The sequence below is a fragment of the Poromitra crassiceps genome (genome assembly GCF_964638095.1).
Source record: "Poromitra crassiceps genome assembly, chromosome: 8".
Taxonomy (NCBI): domain Eukaryota; kingdom Metazoa; phylum Chordata; class Actinopteri; order Beryciformes; family Melamphaidae; genus Poromitra; species Poromitra crassiceps.
Genome location: NC_139629.1, coordinates 17,987,631 through 18,013,541, shown reverse-complemented (window position 1 = coordinate 18,013,541; position 25,911 = coordinate 17,987,631). Strand labels below are relative to the sequence as shown.

Here is a 25,911-nt window from a genome sequence, read left to right as displayed (position 1 = left end):
TGGCTCAGCCCGACTCTACTGTGCAGACTTGGCCTCCGAATGACGTCACACAAGCAAGCAAGATGGCAGCTCGCTGAAATCCTGTCCATATATTATACAGTCACTGTTCCAATTGTGAATGCTTAATTCAGTGGAACTTTTTAAAGGAGAACTTCACAGAAAAACAATGATGATTTATTTTGCACATGATCTCACACATATCCAAAAACATTTAGATCAAAGACTTAGCAGAGGCCTGGGGTACAGACTACCTGAGAGACAAACCTTTTATCTGCTGTAGAGACTCACGCCTCAACTTCAAAAGTGTCTGTCAGCACAACAAAACTGTATTGCAAGTAAACCTGATTACATCCAAGCACCCGTTTACCGAGGAATCTATTCAGCGCACGAGCGCATGAGGGAGCGATCGATTCTGACATGAACAACCTGAGATGGCTCATGAGTCCACAGGGTGAAAGTCAATGAATGACTGCTAGCAAGAGCTTCTCCACTCAAGAGTCATGACATCAAAGCCGTGGTAGTGCCTTTATATAAATGATAAATAATTTATATAAATATTTATATAAATATATATATATATATATATATATATATATAATGCCTATGCGTACATGCACATTAATAATTCCCCTTGATTTGGTTTGGGTCGCTCCTATGTCTCAAGATCAAAAATCCACTTGACTTTTCTTTTTTTTTCTTTTTTTTTTGCAAGTTTTTAGCGGGGGGTTCCTATCTGGAGGAAACCCCAGGGGAGCACTGGGGGAGAGCATGCAAACTCCACACAGAAAGGCCCCTTTGACGAGCCCACATGGGCAGTAGGTCAGTAAATCCACTTGACTTTACCGTACCATATTGCTGACTCGCAGCAGGAGAAGCCCCTTTCTCGTAATAAGCTGTAATAAGTTGATTAAAGTCATCAAACCAACATCATAACGACGAGTGACATTAGAATCGAGGAAGCTGAAACCCCCAATCCTTCTTATTGTATCTGAATTGTTCACTTTGTCTATAATTATCAGTTATTATGCCAGAGGGACTTGTTTAGGGTCATTGACTACATTCACATGGACTGCAATATTCCGATATTAACCCGATTAAGACAATAAGACACTGCATTGTGCACCGTGCAAGTGCATTGTAGACATGTATATATATACACCTTATGACATCCTATTGAAGTTTTCACAGCATTTTGTGACTCGCAATTTTGCGTACACACATTTTGCGCGCGGCAGTCAAACTGCTTGACGACGCATGCTGTCACTTCCAGCGCAACTTGTTTACAGAAGAAAAGATGACTCCTAGCGGTAAAAGGAAGTTCCAACGTCTTGTCCTGAACACAGTAGAAACATAACTGAAAGCAGTTAAATTCAGGAGGGAAACGTCATGTGGGCGACGGGCGTGCGTCTTCTGTCATTAATCGGACCATGCTGTGTAGCATGAAGGCAGCGAGGGACGCTAGAAAGGAGTGCGCTCTATTTCTAGTAACCATAATAAGTATAAATTACAATGTCCAAATAATTACAATTTACATAACTAATCTTAAAAAAAAATGGCGTGGGAAGAAAGCAGTATACTGTACTGTAGGGGGGGAGAATGAACTTGCATGTAACAGTCCATATATGTACCATGAGATATGAAGGTCACCTGTTCAGATGTAGCAAGTACATTTTGCCTTTACTGTAATCCAATGAATGATTGCTGTTCTTGTTAGTGTTAAAGGAACACTCCTCCCATTTTCAACCAGCTTTGTATCATTAGAACATCAGTAGTATATCAGAAAACTGTAAATGGTTTTGAAGTCTGTCATTTAATTTGACAGTTATTGAGTGTTAAAGTGTGGACCAGTGACATCACTGGTCCACACTAACTCAAATTAATAACTCATTAAGTCAAATCAGCTCTCAATAACTGTCAAACTATTCATCATTCATCTAGTTTGACAGTTATTGAGAGTTGATTTGAGTTAATGAGTTATTCACTAGGGCTGTGGCGATTCACTTATCTCCCGATTCGATACTATCACGATTCTTGGGTGCCGATTCGATTTATATTGCGATTCTTAAGTATTGCGATTCTACGATTATTGCGATTCGATATTACGATTTATTGCGATTTTTGTTTCTTTTTTTCTTTTCTTTTTTCAGTTTGTTTGCTTTTTTACACTAGATTAGAACATGGGAAAAGTTGAATCATACACTAGAGACTGTATATTATATATCATGAGTAGGGCTGGGCGATATAGTTAAAAACAGGGGCGGACTGGGATCATAATTCAGGCCGGGCATTAGATACCAAGCAGGCCAGGCCGATATGGGCCAACACGCGTGAAATTTGGGCCGTTTGAAGCCAGATTTGGGCCGTTTGAAGTCCAATTTTACAATGAGATGCACCCACTTTAACCCTGAAGTGTAATTATTACTTCAGACTAACTAATAAAGTAATAAAACCACTAGTAAACCAGTAGGCGGCGTCTGGCCTGCTGTTCAGTGAGTGGCCTGACTGCAAGCACCCAAAATTTTTTTTTTTTTTTTTTTTTTTTTAATTTGCGATTATCGATTCTGGAATAAAAGATCGATCCAAAAAATCGCGACATTAAAAATCGCGATACTTAGGTGAATCGATTTTTTTCCCCCACCCCTATTATTCACATTGACCTACTGTATATACATGTATAATGGACCAACATAGCTCATTGACTTTGACACAGCAAAATGAAGCTCACTTCCGGATATTGTTGATTTCGTTTGATTGGTTGAATGGATTAATGCTACACGGAAGTACGAGGAGAAGGGGCGGCTGCCCCTAGCGGCTGCCGGGGGAGTTTCCGAATTTGCTCTGTCTCGCTTATCGCCGTAATGCATTATGGGTAGTCAGCTACTGTGGCTAATGTAGCCGCTAACGCTACTTACTTTACATTGCAGTAAAACGGCACTGAATGACCAAATTGATTTAACTTTTAACCATTTCGAGAAACACTGTTTCCATACGGACCCCCAGCGTTGGTTAGTTGTTTATAACGTGACTCTATTTAAAATGTTATAACGTACTCCGGTTTCTGTGCTGAATCCAATGGTCTGAATACAGAGAAGGCTTAAGGCTTTATCTAACGGTATAAATAACGTTAAATGGTCCGCCATGTTATGGACGTTAGATGTATGGTATCTACCGGTATATAGTTACGTGTGTCTACTAACATTATTAAAATATCATAAAGTAACGCTATTTTCTGATAATTTGCTCAACTATACTTGCTACCTGATGCCTTGCGGCACATTGCTGCCTCTACCGGTCGGAAGTATTACTGTTCTTTTTATCCGATGTTTGTCGTCAATTTTCCTCGAAATGGGGCTATCATTTGGAAAACGGAGCGCGTTAGAGCATGAAAAAGACTTGAAATTGTTTTTTCAGACCATAGACTAATTTGGAAAGTGTTTATTTAATACATAGACCGAGAGAGAAGTTGTCTCCTTTCCCTTATAGTACACAAGCTGCGACCCCCACTGGCCATTTGGAAATAATGCAATTTCCGCATTGGCGTCAAAAATAGGCAGGCTGAAATGCCCACTGGTTATTCATTTGAGTTAGTGTGGACCAGTGATGTCACTGGTCCACACTTTAACACTCAATAACTGTCAAATTAAATGACAGACTTCAAAACAGTTTACAGTTTTCTGATATACTACTGATGTTCTAATGATACAAAGCTGGTTGAAAATGGGCAGAGTGTTCCTTTAAGTTACTGTGTGAACGGAGTCAGCTCTAACGCAGACACACACATCATCAATATATCTGCCCCGCCAAATGATCTGCTCTATAAAGATGTTACTCAGCGGCTTGAAGAAACAATCCTCCTCCCATTTACCCATATGAAGCCTAGTGCCTATAGGGCGACCTTTAGCCTGTCTAAAAGGTTTCTGTTGAAAAAATAAATGGAGTTTTCTAAAGTCCCTTCAGTGCATGCCAATTGGTGGGGAGTCTGTGTCTGTTTTATCGCTCAAGTAATAGCTTAGTTTTACAAGTCCCTCTTGATCGTCTATATCTCCGCTACTATAACTGAAGGGCCGATGGCGTAGCGGGTGAGGTCGCGTAGCGGGCGAGCTGCGTCTGCGACCTCGAGGGCAAACCAACGAGGCACGGTAGAAATGAGCGATGAGGAGGAAGACGACTGCCAGTTCAGCGGGCGTGGTGAGGGACGCTAGACCATGTGACAATGTTTCCCACCACAGCCCCATATTCAACTTCATCACCATCGTTCATACATCCAACTATAGCAGAGTCACCAGAGAACTTCTGAAGGGGGCAAGACTGTCTGTGTCTGATAGGGAGAGAAGACAGTTTCACTTATTACCATTATCTTATTTCACTTTATGTAAATATTTTCCTCAGGAATTGAGATATCATAATCAGATTTATTTTTTATGTCCGCCAAGGAGGTTCTGTTTTTGGTGCCGTTTGTCTGTTTTTCAGCATGATTATGGAAAAACTACTGGTCCGATGTCCATGACACTTGTGTAGCATGGGCCAAGGAAGAACCCATTACATTCGGATCCGGATGCGACTTGTGAACAAGCAACAATAATAGCGCGCCGCGGACCTTGGCGGAGGCCTGTGCTCTCCGGGTGCCCTTCTAGTTGGATATGCTTTTGCTCTCAGCTTGTGTTTCACACTGAGAGGGTGTGCTGTGATTGGTAGGTCTCCCATCAGTGTAAGTCATTCCCTGCTGGTAATTAGTGTTGTGTGAACTGTGGTCATGTCTCCCAAGGAAACGCTCTGCCCTTGCTCTTCTGTAGGCAGCGGGGAGGCCAGACATTAAGCCCTAATTGATAGCCGAGGGGAGCGGGGCTTAGCACGTTTTCTGCTGATTAGAATAGCCAATACATCGGATAAAGGCTGCCACCCCTACAATGTGCTGTGCTCTTATTAGACGATGGAAACCAGATGAAATCAGAGGGATTTGTTGAAGCAAAACTAAATGCATTCAAAAGGTGGTTAGTCCTCAATTATATTAGATAATTATATATTTTATATATACAGGCCAGATCCAATAGGAAGCAGAGTCATATAATAGAAGAGTTGTGACATCTCTTTTTTTTTGTACCTCACAAAAGTTCCCGGAAGTAAGGTTCTGGATTAAGCAGCGCTGTCGAGTTGCAGCAAAATGTTGTTGACAATGACAGTTTTGTGATGTACTTTGAAAGGGTCAGACGTTTAAAGAATCATATTGTATAATATCAGCTTTATTTTAGCATTCAAACGTAGCGCAAGCCCCCTTCCTGGCTATTCATTGGCTACTGAGTCACGTATGTTGGACCTCCACTGGCACCACTCTCTTACTAGATTGCTCTGATAGGAAGGTATTTAATGTTATCAGGTGGGCAGTGGAAGCTTGACTCGTACAGCTGCCTACTGGATTGTTTAATTTATTTGTAGAGGAGTTCCTGCTTTTCTGTTTCCGTTCTACCAATTAGTGTATGGATTTAGTTAGTAACGATATAAAAAGGGTGTAGTCACAGAGGCAAACCATGCAGGGGAGATACAACAACAAAGCCTTATAAAATAAATACTTGAATTAAACAAACATACTTGACCTCTAGGAGGATACAGGTGTGCTTGACTTTCACCGGGCTGATGTTGGTCCAGGCCTCGCAATGAAATGCAAACATGTTTCTTCCCTTGGCCTCCCTGCTCCAGCAGCTTTCAGAAGAATAATGAGTGTATATGAGAAACAAACATTTTGAAAGTGAAACAACATGAAGTTAAATGTAAGATTTCTAGATCTGATCAAAGAAAAGTGTGACTATGAAACCATAGTCACACAATAATCTGACATGTCAAATAAAACAAGTTTACACTCAAATAAATAGATAAATGAATAAAACGAATTAATTAAATCGCAAATACAAAGGGGAGTGATTATAGAAATGACGATAAAATGTGTTTTCATGAGTGTTTTACATGTCTGTCAAGTCTGGCAGCCAGCATTGTTCATCCACATGGCTGAAGATAACCATCACCTGTGTTATACTCATTCACCACCGGTCTGTCACACATTAATAATCCATATCAAGAGTCAACACTGTAAATACTCCCCTCTGGTGGTATTTTAATACAATTGCATGTCACTGGAGAGAGCTGTACAGTAGTCTTCACTTGACAAACATATCAGAAATGGGGAAAAATGAGATGTACATTTTGTCATGAGATTATTTGAAGACCTCGGACAATGTGTTTATACTGTATATTGAGTCAAATATGTTTTTCTTTACTGCAAACATATTTCCTTACTGCAAATCTTTTATCAGTAATATCCTCTTAAGTAACAAGCTTGTAAAAACCAAAGTCCATAGTTCTACATGAAATCAATGAATGCGTTGTTGATGTTTTACTGGGATGTTTCAGTAAACTGTAAATTCAGTAAGACAGTTGTTCACAGTTGGCCTCAAAACACATGTACAATATTGTCTATATTGATTGATATTGATTACTGAGGTGTAATGTTATTGGAAGTGATTGGAAGTGATTGAATATTTTAATTTGACTGTATGAGGAGAGACACAGAACAAGCTGCTAAATAATGAAAGTGTGAATATCTACAGGTTTTACAAGCCTTTCTCTTTTCCTTTGCAGAAGGAGCTGAGTCTTCCCAGAAGAGGCAGTTTGTAAGTACACCGTGTTACCTTGGCCTTAGTCTCACATGGTCAGACCCAACATCTTAGGTCGGGCTACTGCGAGACTGCCTTGGCCTCTGCTCTGCTTCATGTCGGATGGTTCTTAACCACATCTGTGGTTCATTAAACTTATTTAACACAGACATACTGTATTATCCCTTACCTATCGTTAGTGCAGATTCTCAAATTCTGATTAATTGGAATATACAATATTGGACACCAACTAAGTTTTTCTCTCAGTCAGCAGTTCCAAACCTTTTCTGACTCATGGCCCACTTGAAAATCTCAAAAATGTTCAAATCAGAAACTAAAAGTGAGGCGCTGTCTGCAATAGGCTAATTAACGAATAGTTGATTACAAATTATATAACGTAGCATTCAACAATAGAGAAATGCATTTTCATGCATAATAAGAATAATAATAACTTTTTTCCCCACGAAAATCATTTTGCAAATGATTTGGCGGTCTACTTGCAATACCTTCGAGGCCCACCAGTGGGCCCCGACCCACAGGTTGGGAATAGCTTCCCTAAGTTAAAGTTCTAGGAAGATTTAAACATAGAACTGCAGTAGCTAAATCTAAGAAACAATTTGTTTGATCTGTTTTATTGTGTTTAGTATCATGTGACCAAGCTTAGCTGCTATTTTACTTTGAGAGAATATACTGTAAGCAGCAGTCCTGCTATTTTAATGTTAGGCATTTAAGTGGGAGATGTATGCATTCCTATCCTTGTACAGTACATGGCACCCCTACAACATGGAGAAGTCCTTGTTGCTCAAAACAGAACAGAGTCAGGATGGGTGGGTACAGTATTATGTTGGACTTGGTTTTGGTTTTGGTGAGCACACTCTTTGTTCAGATGATATCAGCAAACAAGCTGTGAATTGATGGAAGTTTGCTTTACAATGAGCAAAATTCACTTTACTTTGACTGAATAATCAATTGTCATATGGCCCTTGATTTTACAGTACCGTAAATTCCGGACTATAAGCCGCGGCTTTTTTCCCGTTTTTTGGCCCCTGCGGCTTATATAACGGTGCGTCTTATCTATGGATTTTTTCAGAAAAAAAAAAAAAAAAAAAAAAAATCTCTCTTTTTTAGCACTCTTTCTAACTATAAATCCACTTCTGTTTTAATTTCCTCTCTTGCCCTCTTTTCACCACACCGCGGACACTGTGTGCACTGTAAAAATAAACAACGGTGGTGTTGTGTTATGTTGTTTTGTTGAAATGTTACGGTAATACGGTAAATGGGAGCTTCCTCAAACGGCCATCTCTTTCCCGACAATCCCCTCTGTGCGTGACCACTTACATATGGTAATTACGGTAAGCAAACGGCCACAAGCCCATCAACTCCCTCCCCCGACTACCAGGAGAAAATCACAAACTTCGGCGAATTCACACAAAGGAAGATCAAGGAATATTCCATCGAACCGGAGCAGATCATAAATATGGATGAAGTGCCTTTGACGTTCGACCTGCCACTCACTCGGACTGTTAACAAGAAGCGCCCTGGAGGATTCTTTCACCAAAAAAAAGCTTTGCTCGTTCTCGACAGCATGAGAACGAGCAGTAGATGATCATGAGGTGGTTTTTCAGACGTGTCGATATAGCAGTTTATCGCAAAAGTGTAATGGAAACACATTTTTCGCATTTGCACGTCATGTGACCCATATTATCCCTTGGAAAAGGAGCGGAAAATAAGTTTGGTAAGTAAGGTTCGATAGCCGTGTCAAAACCTCCGCAGCAAGTGGAAAACTTTGAAGCAACGCTACCTAGCAGAAAGACGAGTGTTGTGCAAAAGCGTAGCCGGGCAAATTAGATAATGTTTAATGGCAGAAATCGGTCCATGGTGACAGCAGGCTGCCTGTGTGCGCGCATTTGGCACAGCGGCGAGATGAGAGGATGAAAAGCACACACTGGTGCGGTGGTGCTGTCTGAAGTGAATACAGTGACTGTGAGTAGGCTAATACATTGCACACGTTTCAGGTGCAATTATAGAACCAAATCAGCCTTTTCCCCCCTCCATCTCTAAATCGGACCAGTTGTAGGCTATTAGGCTACCTTTTTTCCTCTGCCTGTCGCGCTGACTGCATTCACGCAGCCAGCAACATTTTGCGACTCATTTTCTTTTGAATTGATAATCAGGCTCGTTTATATGCATTGTAACTTCATGTTGGGATTTCCATTGACCATTGGTTGGATTTGAGCATGCAGGGGACGGGATATGGGGCAGATCCCCGTGCGTAATCACTGTGGCAGCTGCTGCAACGGGGAATCACTCAAACGCAACTTCAATGGAAACGCCTACAAGTCGCAATTGTACATTGTCGAAGTTGTAGAAATATCGCAATTCTTTTGCGAAAAACTGTAATGGAAACACAGCTATAGATGAAGAGGAGTTCGTTGGTTTTGAGTGACAATGAAGGAGAGAGGAGAGTGGTTGACGAAGCCACCCTGAACCTGTTCGTTTCCGACACTGAAGATGAGGACTTTGGTGGTTTCAGTACGCAGGAAGAAGAGGAAGACGAGCATTAGTGACTTGACTTCTCTGGTTACAGGTTTGCTGCACATATAGCCTATTGTTGTGTGATTTTGTCTGGGGATTAGTGACCTGACTTTTGTTTTGTTTTGTTGAAATGTTAATAAATGGGAGCTTCCCCAAACAGCCATCGCTTTCCCGACATTCCTCTCTGTGCACGAACCCTTTCATATGGTAATTAAACATCAAAACACCCGCGGCTTATAGACCGGTGCGGCTTATAGAAGAAAAAAATAGTCAATTTTGGTCCCGCGGCTTATACACCGGTGCGTCTTATAGTCCGGAATTTACGGTACATGCACAATGTATTTTAAGTGCAATTGTGGTTTGAAATAATTAATTTCTAATAAATAATTAGAAAGAGAGTCTGGCCATCTTAACCAGGGTAGACTCCGTTCTCAGTCTCTATCTGCTTTGCTCAAGAGACTGAGAACTTTCTCCCGGCTTTCGTGGCTGAAACTGGGTGGAAACAATTAGAGAGTAAAGCAAACTGCGCTGCAGAACCAATCCAGAGTCTTCAGGGCGGCCCTTCGTGCAAAAAATTCAGGACTACAATAGAAATCATTTTAACAACTTTATTGTGATATCCTGATGAATTATTGTATACTGTATGTTTGTTGGTGTATTGTATAAAATCAATCAATCAATCAATCAATGAAACAAGCAAGGGGCGGTGACATGCAGAAGTTGTGTGCTTTGAAACGGATAAAACGTAATCAAATAATGTAACGTCGGGACATCCATTTCCAATGTTTTTAAAAGGATCTCTCCGTGTTACAAAGTGATTCTCTGTATCTCCAGTTTGTTTACGAAGGATAATGCGGGGAGAGCATCATTTCCAGTAACGTGACAAAGGGGGGCGTAGGTTTGTCAAGAAGTTCCCAGACGATTGGTCAGCGGAGATCTCCAATCGTCTGGGAGCCGAGACTATAACCAGGGTGTGTGCAGCCAATAAAAATATCAGGTTGGGTTTGTGTGTTTTATACTTCAGATTTATGTGTCGGGGGGGGCAACATTTTTTTCCAGAGCGCCATACTGACTTACATCAAGTAAGCGAAGGGCCACGCATTGGAGATCAGATCATACCTGCCAACACTCTTGATTTTCGTGGGAGTCTCCCTATTTGTAACCCTCTGTCCCGTTGTGATTGGTGATCTCTAATCTCCCGATATAATAGTCATACAAATCCAATGGCTGTAGCAGATGAGATTTATTAGCATAATTCTGCCTTTTATTGTTTTTATTGTTTTCTTTTTCTTTGGGGATGTTGATTGAGATGGGGCCGCATTTTGCCCATGTGTGATGTAGGTCATCAGTGATGGCCTTTGGTATAAGAGATCCAGATTAGATGAAGCTTTATTAAGCCATGTGTGAATACATGTTTTATGGTGATGGGGATTTGACCGTGACACCACGCTGCCCTCGCTGTCACCCCAGCAGAGTAGGAACTAATAGAGGTGAACCACTAATAACTGGCTGAGCAGATCAGCACCAACTGTACCCATTTATATTTAGAGACATAGAGCCTCTCTAGAGTGTAGAGAGCTTAGTAACTATAGTAATGTTATTCAGACATGGCAGAGTTCATATTACTGCCTCATATTCATCACAATGTTGTTGTTTTTCATTTCAAGAAGATTGGAAGCATCTCTGTCACCTTTTCTGAAAAGGACAAAGGGGCCTGGAAGGCATCATCGAGTAACATAAATATTGCCCAATTTTTGTCATTTGCCAGACAAAGTATTCCTCTTGTTGGTTATTAAGGCTATGACTTGTAGAGTTGTTTTCAACTCGAGTCACTGGCTTTATTGGAACCTATTTATAGGCTGACCTTAATAGCTGGAAGTCTTTTGCTGGATACAATTAAAACTGAAAATAGATCATAGCGTATCATTTGTTGCAAGATACTCTTAGCACATTGAATTTACCTTTATGTTAGATGCTATGCCTGTGTTTCAGCAGCATCGCAAAAAATGTATTTTTCAAGGAACTAACCTTCGTCGTACAACAGGATATTGAAGAGGGAGTGGTTCAATTCAGATTCTGCTCTACAGTCCTTTAATACAAGAAGCACTCTCTTTTTCTCAGCGCCTCGCTTGGCGCGGCTTGACCCCGCCCACAACTTCCATTGACTTCATGCTTGGCAGCTTCACCAAAATATAACTGAATCCTGAACGATCGCCTCAGCGTGACTTCAGCGTGCTCGAGCGTGGCTTAAGCAAGGCATGCATGCGGCTGGTGTGAACGGCCTCGCCTGTTAACACATTGAGTGCCAAGGACGTCTGTGGACGTCCTAAAAAAAAGTAATGAGGAGTGCCAAGGACGTCTGTGGACGTCCTAAAATCATAATTCATATTATTCCATAATTCTGCTATTTAAGGTCGTAGGCACGCAGGCCGCACAGAACCACACCATGTCACCACATCAGAAAACATTAGCCAGAGTCAGTGAATGTGCTCGAAATTAGAGTGCAAAAAGTATTCATAAAAGTGACTTTATCTTGAAAAGTAAAAAAAGACAGCAGAAAACCCTTGAAAGTGCTCTTCTTTCAGAGGCTGTCATTTCATAATGGAACTGTCTAGAAACAAAATTTCTTCTTTGAAAGAAGCAGGAGTGTCCAATGTTTCATTAGAGTACAGCCCTGTTCATATAGCCCTAATAGAAAAAATTCTATAGCTGTTTTCAACTGAATGGAAGTGAATCTGGCACAGGCTCCAGACAATTTTACTGAAGCGCTGTGGCACTCAATGTGTTAACAAGGACGCCGAAATGAAACTTGTGGGTTCAGCGTAGGTTGAGCGTTGCTTCGGCGTATGGTGTGAACGTGGGCTGGCTAACAGATGCTATGAGTCCTGGTCGCTGCACTAGCGCCTCCTCTGGTCGGTCGAGGGGCCTGGTCGGGGTGAAAGGGAACTGGTGGGAATAGCGTCATCCTCCCACGGGCTACGTCGTCCTAGTCGTCCTCCCCGTTAGGTGAAAAGAAGCGGCTGGCTACTGCGCATGTGTCGGGAGGGAGCATGGTGCTAGTCTCGGCTCTCCCCAGATCGGCAGAGGGTGGAGCAGCGACCGGGGCAGCCAATAGGGCAGCATGGGGATAAATTGGCCAAGTATAATTGCAGAGAAAATGGGGAAAAAATAAAAAATAATAAAAAAAAGACTAACAGATGCTGTTCCCAACACTTTGTTTGATATTATAGTTTCTCTGTTGCATATAGGTCAGGACATGTGTTGTATTAAGGTGCTGCTCAATAGAAGGAAAGCATGACTTTTTCCAGTGATTTTTACACATCGATGATGATAAAATACTGACTTTATGATTAATTTGAGGCTGTCATCTTGGGAGCCAGATGAATACAATTGAATTGACAGTAAAAGCCGGGTTTATCTATTCACAGAGACCATCTATCTGACAACAGACATTGTTGTCTTTTTGTTCTTAGGAGTTGGAAAGTTGGGAGCAAGCAGGTAGTATTGGGCATTGGAGAGGCTTGATATTTAGAAGCCCTGAGAAAACTAGGCTGGTAAACCAGCCGGTCACGTGAACTCACATTTCATTTTGTTCTCCCAGACCGTCTGGCCTCAAGCCCCGGGAGGGCTTCTGCAGGAACTGCAAAGCGTACGAGCCAATCAGCGACCCGCCTTGTAGTTTGCAAGACATCGTGACTGGCCAATCAGGAATGCTGCTAGCAAAACAATAATGGCTGCCTCCTTGCCTGTCCGCCTTGAGGACTAACGTCAACGTTCGTTGAGATTAAACAGTTTCTCGGCGGAAAATATGTTTTCGCCGTTCTCCCGAGTGGATTGGTGTTTGACTGGATGATCCAACGCTGATTGGCTGAAGGAGTTGTCTGTCAAGGCTAGGGATGCACGATAGTTATCGGACAGATACGTATCGGACCCGATATCAACAATTATGACGTCATTCAGATAAATCCGATAACATTATTAATAGCTCCGATAATATATAATATTTTTTTTTTGGTCAAACAACTGCGGTGTGGGTGGATTGGGATGAGGGCGTTTGTTTTTTTGTAGGCCCCTCCCATTTTACCAGTACAATGGTATCAGTGATTGTGTGTGGTTTAGGAAGGGGTTGTTTTTCCACAAATCCAGCGCTCCCTCTCTCCAGCGTGATGACGTAATGGCCTGAACGTCCCAGAACAACAGCAGTGCACGCTGGCTGAGCAACAGAGCGTCGGTAGTTTGGGACTTTTTTAAAGTTTCTGAGGAAAGCGCTTCGCTTGCCATTTGCAATAAATGCAAGTCAGAAGTTCCACGAGGAGGGAAAAAGGCATCGAGCTACAACACATCCATTAATAAGTCACCTGAAACATCGCCATCGCTACGATGGTGTGTTAAACGCATACGAGGAAGCGAAAGTGGTTCAAGAAGCTGAGAAGCCTAGGAAGGAACCGGCGGGGACTGTACCTATCGACAAGGCGTTTGAAAAAATAAAGATGTTTTTATTGTTAGCTCCGGTCCTATCTGGAGCCCACCCTTCAGTTGAACCGTTGCCCACTTGAATACTGGAGGAGCAACCAGTCCCGTTACGAGCGACTGTCTCAGCTTGCTCGTAAATATCTGTCAGCACCATGCACCAGTGTTGACTCTGAACGCTTGTTTTCTGCCGCTCGAAACGTGATGACGGAGAAAAGAAACCGACTGTCTGCTATGCGATAAGGCAGAGAAGCTCCTCTTCATAAAAAAAAATCTCCCACTGATCCACCCACAGTTAAAACAAGTAGAAGTAGTCGAAAAAGAGTAGCGATGCGGGGCCAAACCCCCCCCTCCTCTCTGTCTCTCTCTCTCTCTCAATTGAGAAAAAATAGAACCGTTAAAACCTGTCATATTATGGATTACAATCCTTTGTTCTGTAAAATGACTGTTATACTGTGAGTGATGCACTTTCAGTTTGTTACATAGAAAGTTTCAGTACCTTAAGTTATTTGCTTTTTCTTACTGTGAGGAGGACTGCACTTTCAGTTTGTTACAGAAATGTTTAACTTGTTTCAGTAGCTTTGCTTTTTGTTACTGTAAGGAAATAGGAAAGGAATGCAGTCAATGCACTTTTTCAATTTGTTTTGTTTACATGTAGAGACAGGTCTGACTGTCCTGTCAGTATTTAATTTGAATCCTTGGCTTATTAAGAATTGCTAATTGCAACCGTTCTATAGGCCTTTATTTTTGTACCACTGAGAGTGATGAGCCTTACTATTCGAAAATGTTTACATGTTACACACACACACACACACACACACCTACACACCCACACACACACACACACACACAAATAGTTGTTGGTATTCTTCATTTATTGTTCAAGGAAACACATTGACAATTTGACATATTGCAGTTGACTCAGATTATTATATTTATTTTGAAAAATAAATACCGTAGTCACTTTATTTGAAGAGTCAAAACTGTTCTCTTGGCTTTGTTTTGTTCATAGTAGTAATGCTCATGTCATTTATACATCTGGTTAGGTCAAAACAAAAACTACAGGAAAAAATATGTATAAAAAAAATATATATATATTATCGGTTATCGTATCGGTATCGGCCTTGAGGAGCAAGAAGTTATCGATATCGGTATCGGAATCAAAAATTCAATATCGTGCATCCCTAGTCAAGGCAAGTACACCCGCCCAACCCCCGCTCACTGCAAACACTGGGTGAAATCCTGAGGCCAGATGGTCTGGTAGAACGAAATGAAATGTGAGTTCACGTGACCGGCTGGTTTACCAGGCTATGCGAAAACCATCTGAAGGGACAAGTGAAAAAAAGATTCTTACATGTGTCATTTAAATGAAAATTCCATGTCCGTTGAAATAATAACTCACCTCCTGTGTGTTGGCGACATGCGCCGCTAACGAACACTTCATTCATTTACATGAACCCACTTGCTTGGAGGTGGATTCGATTCTAAAGAATTGATAGCAAAGAGATGGTGCTTTGCAAAGTGTGTTGTGAGTCAGTTCGAGTGAAAGAAAGTTCAAGACCAAATCCTTTTCACCATCTTTGTATTTATGACCTCAGAGGCAGCACACACACATTATGAAAAGCTTTGTGAGTCAAACGCTCAAAATTGCTGAACGCCCAAAATTCCTATGAGAAATGACCCAGACAAAATGTCAGATTAATTGAGCTTGCCACATATACACTGTTGTACTTGAGGCCTGGTGCAAGATTCAAGATTCAAGATTTTTTTATTGTCACTCCATGGTACAAGTACCACGTGTGAAATTCTTGTGCTGTGGACTCCGTTTACAACATAGTACAAATATAACAGGGCATTTGAGTGCAAAAACAACAAGAGACACAACAAGCAATAAGGCAGTATAATGATAAGACAAGTCAGAGACAGTGGCATATTCACTGCACATAGGTGCACATGTCGTGTGCATACTTTAAACGTGCTTAAACATTTTAAATTCGGCGTATTTGACATACAGGTGCCAATAGCATATTCCTTATTAAACATACAATTAAACTCTGCGTTTTAAATTCGGCGTATTTGACATACAGGTGCAAATAGCATATTCCTTATTAAACATACAATTAAACATTAGACATACGTAATGGTAGCCTAGGTAAACCCAGCCACCACGTGACCTGCTCTCTCAGTTCCCAGTCACTATCACATAGTGACTGAGAACAGGTCTGAGAGCAGGTCACGTGGGGGATGGGTTTACCCAGGCTAACGTAATGGTAGCAGCTACAGTACGGTACAGTACGGCTACTTCACTATTTGTGTATGTTAAGGAGTCTCGTGGCCTGCGGGAAGAAACTGTTCCTCAAGCGATTTGTGCGTGCTTTTGGAACCCTGTATCTTCTCCCTGAGGGTAACAGGGAGAACAGGCTGTTGTGGGGATGGTTTGTGTCTTTGATGATCTTCAGGGACCTCCTGAGGCACTGCTGTTTATGTAGCTCATGCAGTTCTGGCAACTCACATCCTGTTACACGCTGGGCCGCGCGTCTCACTCTCCGTAGCGCCCTGCGGTCCATGGTGGTACAGTTCCCGTACCAGGTGGTGAAGCAGCCAGTCAGCAGGCTTTCAATGGTGCCTCTGTAGAAGTCCGTAAGGATTTCTGGCCTTAGCCCAAATTTCTTCAGGCGTCTGAGTCCGTGTATTCGCTGTTGGGCCTTTTTGACAACAGTGGCGGTGTGGCCGGCAAATGTCAAATGTATTGACTAATTTCTAAATGGGTAGAAAGGACAGAAACACGCCCATCTCAATCCTCAACAAGTGCCAAACTGAATCCAAAACACATTTTGAAATGCAGGGTGGCAGAGGCAGAGTAGGATCGCAGCTATTGCGAATTCCTCCTTGTTTTGTTGGGGTTAGGGTTGTTTTTGTTCTTGTTATTGTTGACATACACATCCTAAAATGTCAAAATATAAAAACAAAAGTCGACTGCTTTCATTTATAAAATAACTCTTTCAACTTGAACAACAGTACGCTACGCTTATTACACTCATATTCCAAGCTGGAACATCTAATGTTCTCTTTAAAGGGATAGTTCCCATTTTTTTAAAGCCTAGACCTATTTGCTACTTACCGATGATGTTGATTGGTAGAGTTCTTTCTCAGCACAATCCATGCTGTTCCTCATAGCAGCTCTGGAAAGTTGGGCAAAAACAAATGCAAGGTCAATGGGGTCACGTTCCTGTATGTACAAGCTGACTGAAGCTCACTGAAATGTACTGTGTGTGTGTGTGTGTGTGTGTGTGTGTGCGTGTGTGTGTGTGTGTGTGTGCACTGTGGAGGACATTTCAGCCTCAGTCAGCGTGTACACACTAGGCATGGGTCGATTTCCGGTTTTACCGGTTCGGTTCGGTATACTAGCCCAAACCGGTTTGATCACGTGCAAACCGAAAAAACCTAATAAAAAAAAAAAAAAAAAAAAAAAAAAATTTTTTTTTTTTTTATGTTTTTTTTTTTTTTTTTTTGCCAGTCCATTCTGATTGCACTATTGTTCGTATTAGCCTCTTCTCAAGTTGCACTAGTAGGCAAAAGTCTTATTTTGTTTATTATGTTGATGTTTGAAGAAAAGTTAAGCTGAATAGTTATGAGAAATAAAAACAGTGTGTTGTTACAGTTAAAAGGTTCTGCTTATTTGTATTCAGTGTTCGTGCTGGTTGGCAGCATACCAGCTTAGAGGTGCATTATCGCCACCAACTGCAGCCGCTTTGATACGTTTTTTGGGGGAATATCGAACCGGTTTCAAAATGTTCAAACCGACCCATGCCTAGGCCCTATATTGTGTGAATTTGTGAGTTTTGAAGTTTATAAGGCAGCTCAGCTGTAAGCCAATCCATTCTGATTGCACTGCTTGTGTTTTTATTAGCCTTTTTCTCAAGTTGCACTATAGGCAGAAGTCTTATTTCATTTATTATTTTGATGTTTAGAAGAAAAGTTGAGCTGAATAGTTATGAGAAATAAATACAGGGTGTTTGTTACACAGGTGTCCTGCTTCTTTTTATTCAGTATCATTGCTGGTTGACAATACCAGCTTAGAGGTGTATTATCGCTATCAGGTGGACTGAAGTTGCACTACAGACAGTTATGGGCCACACTTGGGAGCCCTGCTTGGAATTTTTTTTTTTTTTTTTTTTTTTTTTTTTTTTTTTTTTTAATTACAAAAAAAATCGGTATACCGGTTCGATCCGGTTTAGACGGCAATATCGAACCGGTTTTAAAATTTTCAAACCGACCCAGCCCTAGTACACACAGGAGCGTGACCTTATTGACCTTGCAGTCCTTTTTGACAAACTTTCCAGAGCTACTATGGGGAACAGCATGGATTGTGCTGAGAAAGAACTCGACCAGTCAACACCATCGTTGGTAAGCAGCAAATAGGACTAGGCTTTAAACATGTGAACCATCCCTTCAAATATACATTTTCAGAAGTTCAAAACGTATCATCAAAATACCTGAACATATCAGGATATTATTTTTTAGACCGTGTCGTCCGCTCCTGGTCTGTGTCCGACTCTAGACCCGCCCTATAGGCACTGTGCAGCTTTGCATACTCTCTTCTTCTGCTCCAGTTCGTTCTGCCTCAGCTACAACTGGCCTGGAAGTTGATGTAGTGTGTGTTTTCATCTGCGATGCCTCTTTGCTCCTCAAACCTCCTCGTGGGACTAAAGAATGAATGGGTGTGCTGGAGTGAGGCAGCAGCTGAGTGTTATCCGTCTGGTCTGCCCTGCTTTCTGTGCTCTCCGACTCTGTCGTGTCAGGCTTAGAAAAGCACCATCATGTACCCGAGAGTATGGCTAAGCTATAGTAGCATTCAGCAGCACAGAGAAGGTTGTATTCTCCTGTTGCAGTTAGCTGAACTGCAAACACTACACATTTTCAGTCATACCATGTATTGTGTTGTCCAAGTCTCTCAATAACCTCATTCTTATTTTCTCATAGTTCATGCTTAAGTTATGATTATGAAAGATGTCCACTGATTTAGTCGCTGATTCTTCTTCTTTGCTTGGGATCCTGGTGGCATACGATGTGTGCAACAATAAGGGCGGATGCTAGCTGTCATGGAGGATGTTACCTGTGAATAAGTGCGAGCCTCTGGGGCGCCGTAAAGGCCTGCAGGGGGCCTGGTGGAAGGTCTGCTGCCTCATCATGCTTTATCACTCCTCCTCCGGGCTTCACTCCTCCGCCCAAATTTAGCAACAAACAAAGATGTCATGCGTCCTACCTGTGAACCTACCTGTGAAGCTTATAGACCGTCTCAACTTGACAACATAAACATTCTGAATTGACCCGAGCTTACGTCCTGGTGCAGTGTTTGCTAATACAATAGCTCACAGGGGATACAACTACAGTCCAAACTGTTCCCTAGCAACATAATTTCGGTGAAACGGTCCATGTGTTGTAAATTATTATTATTATTATTTTTTTAGCTCCCCTGCCTTATTTTGATGACTGTATTGACGGTGTGAAAAATACAGTACAGGGAGAAAAGTGTGCGCACTCTGCTCTGCTGTCTGCCATGTTGTCTGACTTGGACTGACAGGTAGTGGTGCATTATGTTCTCTTTTATGATGACATCAGCCCTCTGGTGGCAGTGCACGGTGGTGGCGGTGGTGGATGCTGGTGAAGGGGACGGCGTGTAGAAGGCTGTGAAAGCATCCTGTATTTATTGCACACCGCTCTGCTGTGCAGCGAGTCACCAGCTGGCGGAGGGGTTGGGGTGTGTTTGTGAAGGAGTAGGGGGCGTGTATCAGGGGAGGGGTCGGGGGTGTGTTTGTGAAGGAGTAGGGGGCGTGTATCAGGGGAGGGGTTGGGGGTGTGTTTGTGAAGAAGTAGGGGGCGTGTATCAGGGGAGGGGTTGGGAGTGTGTTTGTGAAGGAGTAGGGGGCGTGTATCAGGGGAGGGGTTGGGAGTGTGTTTGTGAAGGAGTAGGGGGCGTGTATCAGGGGAGGGGTTGGGAGTGTGTTTGTGAAGGAGTAGGGGGCGTGTATCAGGGGAGGGGTTGGGGTGTGTTTGTGAAGGAGTAGGGGGCGTGTATCAGGGGAGGGGTTGGGGGTGTGTTTGTGAAGGAGTAGGGGGCGTGTATCAGGGGAGGGGTTGGGAGTGTCTTTGTGAAGGAGTAGGGGGCGTGTATCAGGGGAGGGGTTGGGGGTGTGTTTGTGAAGGAGTAGGGGGCGTGTATCAGGGGAGGGGATGACGGGGTATTAGTCCTGCCTCCGTGCCCTCCGCAGGCCCCCCTCTCGCTTTCTGTGCGGAGAGAGAGAGAGAGAGAGAGTGAGGTAATCCACCTCTTTGCTCCGTGGCGGCTGGGTTTGGCCCTTTGTCAGTGCAGGGGGGGGGCAGCAGGCAGCTAGTGTCAGTGCAGGGGGGGGGGGAGCAGGCAGCTAGTGTCAGTGCAGGGAGGGAGAGCAGGCAGCTAGTGTCAGTGCAGGGGGGGGGGAGAGCAGGCAGCTACTGTCAGTGCAGGGAGGGAGAGCAGGCAGCTAGTGTCAGTGCAGGGAGGGAGAGCAGGCAGCCAGTGTCAGTGCAGGGGGGGGGGGGGGCAGCAGGCAGCTAGTGTCAGTGCAGGGGGGGAGAGCAGGCAGCCAGTGTTAGTGCAGGGGGGGAGAGCAGGCAGCCAGTGTCAGTGCAGGGGGGGAGAGCAGGCAGCTACTGTCAGTGCAGGGAGGGAGAGCAGGCAGCTAGTGTCAGTGCAGGGAGGGAGAGCAGGCAGCTAGTGTCAGTGCAGGGAGGGAGAGCAGGCAGCTAGTGTCAGTGCAGGGAGGGAGAGCAGGCAGCCAGTGTCAGTGCAGGGAGGGAGAGCAGGCAGCTAGTGTTAGTGCAGGGAGGGAGAGCAGGCAGCCAGTGTCAGTGCAGGGAGGGAGAGCAGGCAGCCAGTGTCAGTGCAGGGAGGGAGAGCAGGCAGCCAGTGTCAGTGCAGGGAGGGAGAGCAGGCAGCTAGTGTCAGTGCAGGGAGGGAGAGCAGGCAGCTAGTGTCAGTGCAGGGAGGGAGAGCAGGCAGCTAGTGTCAGTGCAGGGAGGGAGAGCAGGCAGCTAGTGTCAGTGCAGGGAGGAGAGCAGGCAGCTAGTGTTAGTGCAGGGAGGGGGGGAGAGCAGGCGTGTAGCGTGTGAACGTATATCATGTCCACAATAGAGCAAAGGAGCACGGCGCAGTCATGAAAGCCCAGCGGGAGAGGCTGAGGATTCCTGGGCTGACGCTAGAGTGAGTATTTTCCCTTCCTTCCTCCTAGTGACAGCTCCTCTGCAGCGGGGAGCCTCCTCTGTCTCTGCATCATACAGTATGTGTTGCAGATCACTGTTCCATTGAGCTTTGTGCAGCGTTAGCATTAGCATTAGCAATACAGTAGCAGCAGCAGCAGCATCATCTGAAGTCTGATGTCAAATCCTTTGCAGCTAGCCAGCACCAGCCTACTGTGCATATTCTGTCTGTGTGTTAGAGAGAGAGAGAGACAGAGATCATGTGTGACGCAAAGGAATGCCGCAGCTTCACAACATGCTTTTTTGGCTGGCCTGACACGCACATAAAAACGTGTATGTGTGTGCGTGTGTGTGTGTGTGTGTGTGTGTGTGTTTGTGCACGCGCACACACACACATACAGTATACATGTGCACATATTTCCATGACACACCTTTGAAGCGTCAGTGTGTTGTGATGAAATGGCAGTGTATGTCAGTCAGGTGAAAAGCAGTGGCGTGGCCTCACCGAAGGCTGTGTTTACCTAGTTTAGCAGATGTCCCCTTCTCACTAGCCATTAGCCACAGGCTTCTGTTTGTCCCCGATACACAAACAGCTTTCTTTTCTTCCCCTTCATCACACCTGAATGGTAACTGTGACGACAAGATTAATTGTGATTATTTTCCAGGTCATCAAGGCATTTGTTATGGTTTCCACCATTTGATGCTTTGAATCATGCAATGAGAGAATGAAACACAGACATACAAATAGCTACATAAAATACTTGCTATCTCATTTCCTTCTATATCATTAGTTCTGTGTACATTTTGGAACTCAAAGACACACATTCCGTTTACAAATCATTAAGGTAATTCTCTATTCAGTGTGTAGGTGTTCATCTCTAAACTAGTAGTCAGTATTGATTATTATTAGTAGTAGTACTATTTTGATGGGTAATGAGGACTATCAGAATACTGAATCCATGAACATGCTCTTAGTGAGCTGTACCGAATGACCATAGTTTAAGAGTTTTTTTTTAATCAAATATTCTTTTCTTTTATTAGCACTTGTCTTGAAACATGTAACAATAAAAAAAACAATATCAATAGACAACAATGTATACATTCAGTAAGTCAAAGAAAAAAATTGAAGGTCACAAAAGGAAGGAAAAACAACCACAACGAAAAGGAAAACATAACAAACAAACAAACCCTAATATCAAACTGAGATTAAAACAAAAATAGTTTTAAAGAGTTAAATGTTGCACTCCTCTTGTAGGATTGTACGCAGTACATTATGCACCTGTTCATTGCTTTTAGTATTTTGTCTAGAGCAAAAATATATATATATATATTTTCTTCAACCACAGTGTTTGTTTTTATCACAGGAGTGTAATCTCACAGGTGTTGTGATGAAATGTGGCTATCATCATCATCATCATCATCACAAACTCCCATTCAACTTAATTGTAGCCTTTCAGTAACTACATTTTTTCCTCTTGGATTTCAGTCTGATATGAAACAGTCTAGAGGCCCAGACACTGTCAATGTTGATTGTACATCTCACACAACCGCACAAATGCCTTGGTGACCTGTTTCTTCAAGCTGATTTTGGTTCATTTGAAGGGGGATGGTTATGCTCTTCATAATGCTGCTGCCTGCTGAGTGTGCTGCACTTGTTACAGCTGGAGGGAGGGAGGGAGGGGGGGAGGGTGGGGGGGGTTGTCCTTGTGTCCTGTGTGTGTGTGTGTGTGTGTGTTAAAGGAGCACCTATTCACCGCACTTCATTTAACTTGCAGCCTCACTCCCCGGAGCTTGAGCCCCACCCCCACTAGCCCGTGCAGCCCGTGCAGCCCGCTGCACGCATTTCATTTCTGGAGGTAAGCGTCGGCTCTTCTTAAGCGTCAGCTCTCTCAACTGTGCTTGTGTTGTTTGAAAGGAAGCCGCTCACAGGAGTGCGTTTGAGTCAAGTCAATCCGGTGTGCATCCATCACCAACGGGGACGCTCAAATGGGGTATTCTGTCTGCCCCCCCCGAAAATCATTTGCCCATTGAAATGACTTTGATGAAAGAGGAGGACACACAGTCCTTATGTAATGTTGGTAGTGTCACCCCTTCCCCCACCTCGCCCCTCTCTGCTCCGCCCCCTTCCCCCACCTCGCCCCTCTCTGCTCCGCCCCCTTCCCCCACCTCGCCCCTCTCTGCTCCGCCCGCGCTGCTGTTCCTGCTCCTCTTTCATGTGCTAAGTAGGATTTTGCAGCATTTGCAAAGACATCAAAGTGGAGAATGGTCTCAATCTGTCTGAACTCTGGCTGGATTGATTGATTTGACAAAAGTACATCAGACACAAGTCAGATATACAAAGTCTGATATAGAGCCAATTTGAGATTTCTCAGTGTTGGTCCTACATGTATATCCACGCATAATGCTTGTTGTGCCTGAACTCATGTAGCTTTCTTATTTGAATGACACCATACTGTACATGTGCCGACAGATCGTCAGAGTCTCACATCTCAAATGATCATTTCTGAGAAGTAGTGAAATAGCTAGATACTGTAGGCAGCTCTGTCCACTGGCTTTAGTCAGCCATTTTTAACCACTAGATGTTATGACTTCAAAGGCAGTCTTTCCTGTATTGGAGGGGAGCAAAGTGATGAGGAGGGACATAGATGTTCCCTGAGTCTTCTCTTTTCTCAGACACCCGTCTGTGCACTATTTCTCCACTGGCTTTCACCTGCTAAGTATCTCTGAAACATAGCCTCCTTTTGCTGTTCCATATACACACAATCATCAAATCTCAACTGTTAAAATTGGCTAAGTGGGTGGGAGGCAGTGTGGGCGGCGGCGGTGTGTCTCACGATTGTGATGTCATCAGTGATGATATCATCAGTGATGTCACTCGAGCAAAGTGCTGCGGTGTCTGTGGCGGTATTGTTCAGGTTCCCAGGCTCTTCAGGTCATCCATAGTGTCAGCACAAAAGTCATCATCACATACAACTCAAGACTAAATAATAGCATTGGAATTACTAATATATGTGTTATAAAGTGGATTTGTTTTCTTACATACACATATCAGAACATGTTTATGCATATTATACATATTTTAGTCTTTCTAAAGATAACACATATGAAAACATTTATATTGACGAGTGATATTTGTTTTGTGGTTAAATGTTACTATCAATGTGGAAGTGGAAAATACGATCTTTCTGTGGAGTGCAAAGGCAGTGCAGTAAGGCATGGTATATACTTTCCTCTGAACAATGCCAATTCAAAGCACTTGGTTGTAAAGCGTTTATCAATGAATAGCATGAAACGCCCACCTATGTCCCCTGTGAACTGCTCCTGTTCCACTCCACTTACACAGAGAGTCGAGTGGCACAGCGTCTCTGTGGCGCAGGCTTTTCACTGAATCACTTCCATAGTTTTGCCTTTTTCTTTTCTTTTCTTTTCGAAGAAGCAATTGAATAGATTTGAATTTGTAGTCCATCACAGTACATACAGATTAGGAATCCTGAAGTACTCAAATTTGGATGTATCATTATTGGCTACAGGTTATTTCATTAACTAATTAATACATTTTCTCAACCTCTAATCCATTCATCCAAATCTACGTTGGAAAGCAGCTCAGTAGCAGTCATCTCTGCAGTCTGCAATGACTTTAACCTGGAAAACATAAGCAGTCAAACATCTAATTGTAATGTCGCCAAAATACAAGTGTTTCGAAAGCTAACGTTATGCTAGCAAGTTTCAAAGTCAGTAACCATTACGTATTTTTGACAAATCCATATGTCGTATGGTTGTCCTCAAATCAATATCAAGATTTTCACGAGCAATGAGATACCAGGGTTTCCTCTACGTATATACATTTAGCAGCGGTGGCCCAACGCAGCTAAATCTTGCCCACCGATGCGTCAAAATAATCTGAAATGTCAAAAAAAATGTCATAAAGTCAGCTTACCTTAAAGGATCTAAAATATAAGATAGCTTTGATTTGTTTGACTTTGTTGTCACAGCACAATTCCATTGTGTTATTTTATAGTTTTGATGTCTTAACTATTATTCTAAATGGTAAAAAATGAAGAAAAATATGGTGTGTCAAACCTGTTGAATGGTAGTGTATGGATATATGCAAATGTTCTAGGAGAGTAACGTTGCTAAAGTATAACTGAAATAACATATTTCGTTTTTGGGGGCACCTGGCCAAGAAAAGCAGCACAAGGTTACAGACGCTACAAACAATTATTACATTAAATAACATTACTTTTATAGAGGAATACATGCTGCAAAGCACATACTGATGCGATTATAGAAAAGTAAATCCGTACAACCAATCCTCCGGCAGGCGGCGTTGTACGCATCCACTGGAGAATAATTAAAATAATAATAATAAAAGGCTTGAGTAGTGAGGATACATTGACACGTGTTGACAATGACATTGAATATGTACTGTGTGTAACAGCTCATTAACAGGTTGATTGTCATTGGCTTTCACCTGGGCGGCCGCTGACAACGGCACGGAAACGTGACACTGCTCCAGTAAACAATACTGCAGAATTTTTATGAATGGGCTCAAAATACCCCATTAAGTTATACCATTATACCATTAAATTTGCATGGCGCAACGCTTTTAGCGCTGAGTTTGAGGAATCTGGGCCATTAACTGTAAGCCAATAAAGCTGGAGTGCACAAGTGTTTATATGTCTCAGCTTCAATCTGTCATATTAGCTATGATAGTTGACAGTTAGTCTCGCTGGCCAGTAGGCATGGGTCGATTTCCGGTTTTACCGGTTCGGTTCGGTATACGAGCCCAAACCGGTTTGATCACGTGCAAACCGAAAAAACCTAAAAAAAAAAAAAAAAAAAAAAAAAAAAATTTAGTTTTTTTTTTTTTTTTTTGCCAGTCCATTCTGATTGCACTATTGTTCGTATTAGCCTCTTCTCAAGTTGCACTAGTAGGCAAAAGTCTTATTTTGTTTATTATGTTGATGTTTGAAGAAAAGTTAAGCTGAATAGTTATGAGAAATAAAAACAGTGTGTTGTTACA

General features: G+C 42.8%; 1 protein-coding gene across 1 annotated transcript in view; it reads left to right on the top strand.

The window, feature by feature from the left end:
- mast4 (microtubule associated serine/threonine kinase family member 4) overlaps positions 1–25,911 on the top strand; it is a gene marked incomplete at its 5' end in the record, with an annotated part of 136,998 nt that overhangs the window by 47,976 nt on the left and 63,111 nt on the right. The window contains 2 exons of the mRNA XM_083641096.1: positions 6,631–6,662; positions 22,664–22,744. Coding sequence (XP_083497222.1) covers positions 6,631–6,662; positions 22,664–22,744 — 113 coding nt within the window. The remainder of the gene's footprint in view (positions 1–6,630; positions 6,663–22,663; positions 22,745–25,911) is intronic.